Here is a 7,017-nt window from a genome sequence, read left to right on the forward strand (position 1 = left end):
TGTAAGGCAGATTGTGATGTGTGCAAACGGTCGAGATAAATGATCTCACAATAGCAGAGTCATAAAGTTTATTCTGGGAACACTAAATGCAGTGTGCCACTTCTCGCGTCTCTCCCAACCACGTGACACGCGCTTTTTACCCCCACAAGTTGTTTTTGCCTCACGGCGCTGTTCGCTTAGCAGCACGTGCGACCTTTTGTCGTCTGCTAGCGTTCTCAGTTGCTATGGTGCAAATAGCGATTCCATTGGACATCGCCGATACACCTCTGCTTGTGATTGGCTGTCCGGATGCCAATAGAATGGAGGCCTTTAAATCAGCTGTAATAGGAAGGTGGCCGATACAGTTGTCAGGCGGCTCAGCCGAAGAAATGGTCGCTATGATGATCGGTTGAAAAGACTTTGCATTTGGGACCAGTTTATTCTTGTTGTGCCATGTCGATAGGACTCGAAGTTCACTTTATAGTTGCTCATTAAGAATATAGCGCACACAGTTCGTTACTACTTACATTAGTTCAAAAGTAGGGAATATCGTCGTCGCCTCGCCATGCAACTACCCTTAAAACATTCTAGTACACCAGTGTGGGATCTCGATTCTCCAGACCAAATGTGGGAGAACAATAATCAAGGTAAGATTTTAAAATAAGTATATTTATTACTGTGTATTTTACAATCTTTCCCTTTCTTACCCCTTCCGTAGAAATACGGTGTTTCCTATAGGCTACACTGCTAGCGCTGATGTTTAACTCATCTGTAATTACATCGTTAATTTGACAAAGATAACTCGCTACTGTTCATTAGATTTTAGCATAATTAACTTGCACAATAATACTAAATTACAGGAAAGAATTATCTGTTGGCAGTAGTTAAAACTGTAAATGCAATTATATGCTTCATAGATCTAGTTATACCCCTGCAAGAGTACGGGTAGGTTTGACTCATATGCTCGGTCAGGTGATATTCATGTAGAAAGCAAACGAGGTAGTCTATCACCGTACAACTGATTTTCTGTCGCTGCATTTCTTCCACCTTTATGGCTGATCCTTCCTCTTAACAACAAACTATTATTACTAAAGTTTAGTTAGCACTTCTCAGTCAAATCTTCACACTTCGTAGCAAATTCAAAATGTGTTTTTTTGATAAATGGTTAATGAAAATCTTACCTTGTAAGTATTTCTATTTAACCTCATATATATATATATATATACAATATAATTATTTGTTGCACAATAGCCGTCATTATAAAATATTTATAGCGAGTTATTCTGAAATTAATATAGCTTAAAATAAAAGCCAACACGCGCTGAAGTTTTAACTTGACCTTAAGCGTAAGGAGAGATTGATCGTCTGCCTCTTATTTGCATTAAAAAAAATTGTTTGCTTAAATATTTTTCTCTACTTCTCGTAAAAAAAAAAATTAAAATTTTATTCGGCCGATGTTGTACTAAGTACACATCGGTTAAATAACAACTGCTGTAGTTGTTCATAACTTAATTTGTATTTTTTTTAGATATAGCTTGTTTTTATTTTATATTATATTTTATTTTATTTTCCGGAACTTACATAAGTTACCGATTTAAATGAATTCATTTGAAATTTGAAGCGAATAGACTAGAAAAAGAGGAAAATATATTTCCTATTCATTTTAGTAATTCACTGTAATTGTGCAAAATTATCATTATCACCGGAGGTTTTGTCATCACATGACTGACGCAAGTTCCGCTAGACTTTAGAAATTTTTATCGTTTGTTACATCAATCAGAAGGAAGTGATTTGTCGTTTGCCCGTAAGGCTACCAAATATAGAAATAAATTATGCGATATTTTCATTGAATTAAAACCTTTCACAAGATATAATTTTACTTGTAAACACAACAAATTAACACTATGCATATATACGAATTTAGAACACCAAATTTGTAATAATAACATTCGTGTTTTGTCATATTTATAACAGTTAATTTGATGAATATTTAGTTTCGTAATTATGCACAACAAACACTGCATAATCACGTAATTATGAAACTTTTAAATATTGGATTTTCACGAGTACTGTAATTATTTTATAAGTTAAAAATAACTAAGATTGAAATCACTTCAGTTCTTTTAATCTGAATAATAAAATGGTATTTGAGCTGCTACATGCAATAGATAGAAGGGTTCGGATTTTAACCATTCGCTGTCAGACTTCTTAAAGCTAGCATATGATTATCTGGGCTATGCGATAGCGAGAGATCCTAAACAGAGAAAACTAGGATCCCATCTTTCATTCACACCAAGGCGCCAGGAAATCTTTCAACCCCTACTGTAGTTGTTGACGCTAGTTTTCTTTCAGCAGCTAACTAACCTGGTGACGCAATCCAGCAATATCATTTCAAATAAGATGATGTGGAAGGGGGGGGGGGGACATAACAATTTTGGCTACAGAAACTCGTGCGAACTTCATGTTGGAGATATTGCATCATGTTTTTTTTTTTTTTTAATTTTAAATCATGTTCTGTTTTAACTTTTAACAATTATGGACATGTAAAAATGAATGCTTTAACTTCGAATCTGATTAATTTTGTTAATTTAATTTTTTTTTTAAAAAAAAAAAGACTCTTCTATACTGTTTATCAGGATGCTGAGAATGTGTGTGTGTGTGGGGGGGGGGGGGTTGGAAATAATCGTCTGCGTCATTTCTTTAAATTCTTTTGGTTAAATTGACCCATCAAAAATTACAGCCCGTATATTAAATTACCAGCGCTTTCAAGAGGCTTTTTTTTTTCCCTTAAAAGAATGAAGCCATAGTAACAGCGAGACGAAAGGTGGGGTGATGACGCTAGCAGAGATAGCATGACGGTAAGCAGCTGATAAGACGTGTATTGAAGTGTCAGAACAGCGGCTCTTGGCATACGCTGATACAAAGCATTCTCTGTAAAGTCTCCTGATCGGGATATTTATTGGACTGTTGTTTTCCTGGTATTTAGGTGGATGATTCACCTTCTCTCGGTCGTTCGACTGCGTGTGTTAACATCGCACTGACTCACGAAGACAAAATGACAAGGAATGGTTACTTGCTGGAATTAAATTTCAATGGCACGTACTAGATCACTTCTCTCCCCCCCCCCCGTCCGTTTTTTATTTTAAGGAGTGAGGGGCCAGCAGCGCTCTGGAAAACTTCTGGGTTTTTTCCACCCATTCACGTCCCCGTTACCCACCCCCATGTTCGATGTTACCCTCCTAGCGACCGGTCTCTATTACAAACTGGCTTCTTTCATGTGTACACTGCTTCACCTGTACGGGCTTTTGCGCACAACCCCCTCCGTTCCCTCCCCCCCCCCCTTTCCCGGCGTCATGCAGTGGTGAACAGACTAACTGCCCTCTCTCTGACTGGTTTAGCGAAATCGGGCTTGTTGCTAGGGCCCCGAATTGACGGACGCCAGTGCTTTGCAGTTCAAGGTCAGGGAAGTATGGATTCGCCATCTTGTTTCTGTTTCCCCCCCGCCTCTTGTCGCTTCCCCCCCGCATCCGACTTCCACTTCGGTGGGTTTATTGATTTTACGCGCAGCTTCTAAAATCACCTCGACTGGCCAGAGAAGCTGAGAAATCAATATTTACTCCTCCAATTGGATCGGACTGGAAAAGAAGCGATGCGGAAGATCTTGGGTCCGTGTCTCGGTAGCGCGTTCGCGACTACTCGACGGGGTTTCGCCGACAGTATGAACTTTATGTAAATCTTGTGGTGAAAGATGAGAAAGACACCCAACTCTACTCCATTTATTTTATCGGGAATAAAACTCGTTTTTAATGATTCTCTAAACATCTTTTTTTTTTATGTTTCTTTTCCAAACAAGTTTAATGTAGAAGTAAGTACTTCTGACATACGTAAACCTGTCGAATCACAGGCTTATGGCTGAAGTAAAATTGTTTTTTTTTTTAATAGTTCTCTTCTTTCACGTATGCATGAACTGTAGGTGTACTAATTGCTATCCCTAGCTAACGAACAATTAGACAATCTTTTCCTCCTAGAAGCAATGATGTATCCTTGCCCTTTTTAAATATTTATTTCCCCCCCCCCTCCCGTTGCTTTTGATTTGTTAAAACAAGTCTAACACTGTGTACAATTTTTTTTAACAGTTGTTGGGTTTGAATATAGTAACGCAACTTCCAGATCGCGATGTCCGCAATGCGGAGAAGTCTTATCCCTTTTTTTATTTTTAGGATCTCAAGTTTCCTCGGAGCGCTAATCGTGTTTCATGTGATTAATACGAATTTACGAATTCTTAAGATCGGAATCTGTATTGTCCCTCATTTTTTTTTTTTTTACTATCCGATCGATCATTTCGTGTCTGCTTTGGAGATTCATCAATGCACGGACTAACAAAAGCAATCAATTTGTAGTACACGTGTTTGTTGCCAGCAAAGTTGTTCGGTATCCACGTGTATTTCGCCACATTATTTCAATGTGAAACGATTGAACTGGCAAAGAAGCGCTATTAATACGATAGACTACGTAGTCGTGGGTTTTTTACTACTTCGCTGATCAAAATATATACTTAAAACAGCCAGCTGCGTTTCGTGTGAGGATCTAAAATTAAACCATGATAAAAGACCAATGCAATCCAATCGGAAATCTCCTTATTATGGTACCGAGATAGCTACGGGGCTTCTTCAGTTGGTTACGTTTCTAAATCATTCTTAGCTCACTCGACATATTTAGAACATAATTTTGTGAATAAAAATATATCTATTTCAGCAATGGTATATTTTCAGATTCTCAATGCTTCTCTGTATTTTGTATCATTTGTTTTTAGGTTCTACAGATTCCGAAGTGATGTTTGAGGAAGACCCTTTCGATGTGGCCCTGTGCCAGCCCCTGGTACAGAAGCTGGAAAACACGCTACGGGAAGCGAAGATGAAATATCTCCAGTGCGGCGAGGTCCTATTACCCCAAGATTTCACGTGGCGTATTGCCAGACACGTTAATAAGTTAGCCGAAAACGAACCCTGTGGCTTAAGGGGCTGCACAGTTTACATTAATCTGGAAGGCAAGAAAAAAGAAGTACAAAGAATAGGAAAAATCATCTGTGATCCTGGGACCGTGGCAACTTTCGAAGTTATTTTGACTCTACGTCAAGACAACACCAGCTGGATTAGCCTAAGACATTTGATTCCTAATAGACTTCTCCGGAGCATGGGACGTAGAACTACTATAGTCATAAGTAATAATTATAATATCAATAAGAAAAAGCTTTACCGATCGTCAAGTTTGACCACGTAATTTGAATTTTGGCCACGAGATGGCAGCACACTGTGCAAATGCAGTGTGGGAGGAAAAATCTGTGATAGCTATTGCAAACTGCGGCTCCTCGCAAGATCTCGGATACCGCAAAAGCGCATTAAGGTAGCCATACCCTGCTATTAATGAGGGTATGTTGTAATTGAAGTACTGTGATCTTGACGCCATATTTCCTGTGGCTCTAATATAATAGACTGGAGATGCCTTTTTGTGTGCTCTCCAGTTTGGCGGAGTACCCTGGTGCAAACAGTTCTATATCGTTCACAACAGTTGTTTTTTCTAGCGTTTTTCTTTTTAAATTTTTGTTCCATGTTTATCAAGTAAATATCCACGTGTCTCAGTTTAGCCAACTAGTCAAAACTACAGCACAGAATTGGTACGGTGTATGTTTAGCCAAAGTTATTACGTTTAATACAAGATATTAGAATGACCACCGCTTTAGAGATCTATATACATCAAGTGTTTTCTTTTTTTACAGTAAATGTGTTTGAATTTGGTACTTTTTTTGTATTTCTTGTCAATGTGTAGTCAAAATAAAATAATTATGTACATCTGAAATAGTGTTTGTGTGTTTTTTTGTTTTCACAGTAACACATGCTTAACCATATCTCGAGGTTTACCAGTGGTGTTCAACCTTTTTAACTACACGAGCTACTTTTCTATAATAAGTTATTCGGCGATCTACTCTCTTATATAGATCACGTTCCCCCAACCTGATATCTCATTACACACAAATAAACAAGTAAAAAAAAAAAAAAAAATACACAACTAAAAATTTTGTGTATTTAAAAATTTATTTATCACTCTTAATTATTTAATACAACAACAAAAAAACATATATATTGGAATGAAATATTTATTTCTCTATTTTGGAAAACCAAAGTTAGAAAAAACAACACATTGATTACAAACTCGCAAGTTACAGGAAATGCTGGTTGATTAAAAAAAAAAAAAAAAAAGTTAATGTGAAATTTGGCATTGTTTGGACCTCGCAATATTTTCATAGTCAAGTTGATATGAAGAAGTGGCCAATCGCAGACAATCATCCAAATGATCATTTGTAATTTGGTTTCTTGGTTGATGTTTTATGACGTCATATTTGAAAAAGCGGATTCTGACAAGTATGTCGATCCGAAACACGACAGAATTTTTCGCGCAATATCAGTTAATATTGGGAATTTTTCATGTGCATACTTCTTCCAAATGACTTCATTGTTTATTGATTTTAAATGTAAACTATTCTGAGTGTTTGTTATCCCAAGTTCTACTTCAGCTTGGTTTATATCAAACAGCCCACTAATTTTCTTTGAAATTTCTGTGATGTTCAAGTTTTCTTGAAATGGATTATTGATAAAAGATACAATCACTTCAGTTTTATTAAAATCTTGAATTTATTTCTTCCTCAACTAATTCTATTTCACGAATAAATTCTTTTAAATCATAGCGAAGCATTTCTTGATTTTGTTCAAAAAATTTTAATAATGGGAGATGTCTACATTCGCGGTCATATTTTTCTTTAATAAAAGTAAATATTGTTGGAAAGTTTTTATTTAACTTAACATGTCAATTCCTTAATTTCGTACAGAAATCTACTAAAATGATAAGTGTAACAACCATCTTTTATCACTCAATTGTGGATAAATATCTCCTTTTTCATCGAGAAAAATTTTTATATCGTTAATTAATACAAGAAATCTTTCTAGAAATTGACTTCTGCTGAGCCAGCAAACATTATTGTAC

At 36.5% G+C, this 7,017-nt stretch overlaps 1 protein-coding gene across 1 annotated transcript; it reads left to right on the top strand.

Annotated features, from left to right (window-relative positions):
• Nucleotides 1–316: 316 nt before the first annotated feature.
• LOC150099239 (DNA damage-inducible transcript 4-like protein) lies at nucleotides 317–5,835 on the top strand. Its single transcript, XM_090403943.1, has 2 exons — nucleotides 317–626; nucleotides 4,793–5,835. Exons 1-2 carry the CDS (start codon nucleotides 545–547, stop codon nucleotides 5,257–5,259), a joined length of 549 nt encoding a protein of 182 aa, XP_090260069.1. The 5' UTR covers nucleotides 317–544; the 3' UTR covers nucleotides 5,260–5,835.
• The last annotated feature ends 1,182 nt before the right edge of the window (nucleotides 5,836–7,017 follow it).

Source organism: Typopeltis vanoorti, chromosome 14 (genome assembly GCF_054136105.1).
Source record: "Typopeltis vanoorti isolate ZY-2024b chromosome 14, IOZ_Tvanoo_1.0, whole genome shotgun sequence".
Classification (NCBI taxonomy): Eukaryota; Metazoa; Arthropoda; class Arachnida; order Uropygi; family Thelyphonidae; genus Typopeltis; species Typopeltis vanoorti.

What these genes read in the sequence shown, in the direction of transcription:
- LOC150099239 (XM_090403943.1), top strand. Translation starts at nt 545, where the DNA reads ATGCAACTACCCTTAAAACATTCTAGTACACCAGTGTGGGATCTCGAT. An exon ending in GTGGGAGAACAATAATCAAG is followed by an intron (nt 627 to 4,792) that starts GTAAGATTTTAA and finishes ATTTGTTTTTAG; the next exon opens with GTTCTACAGATTCCGAAGTG.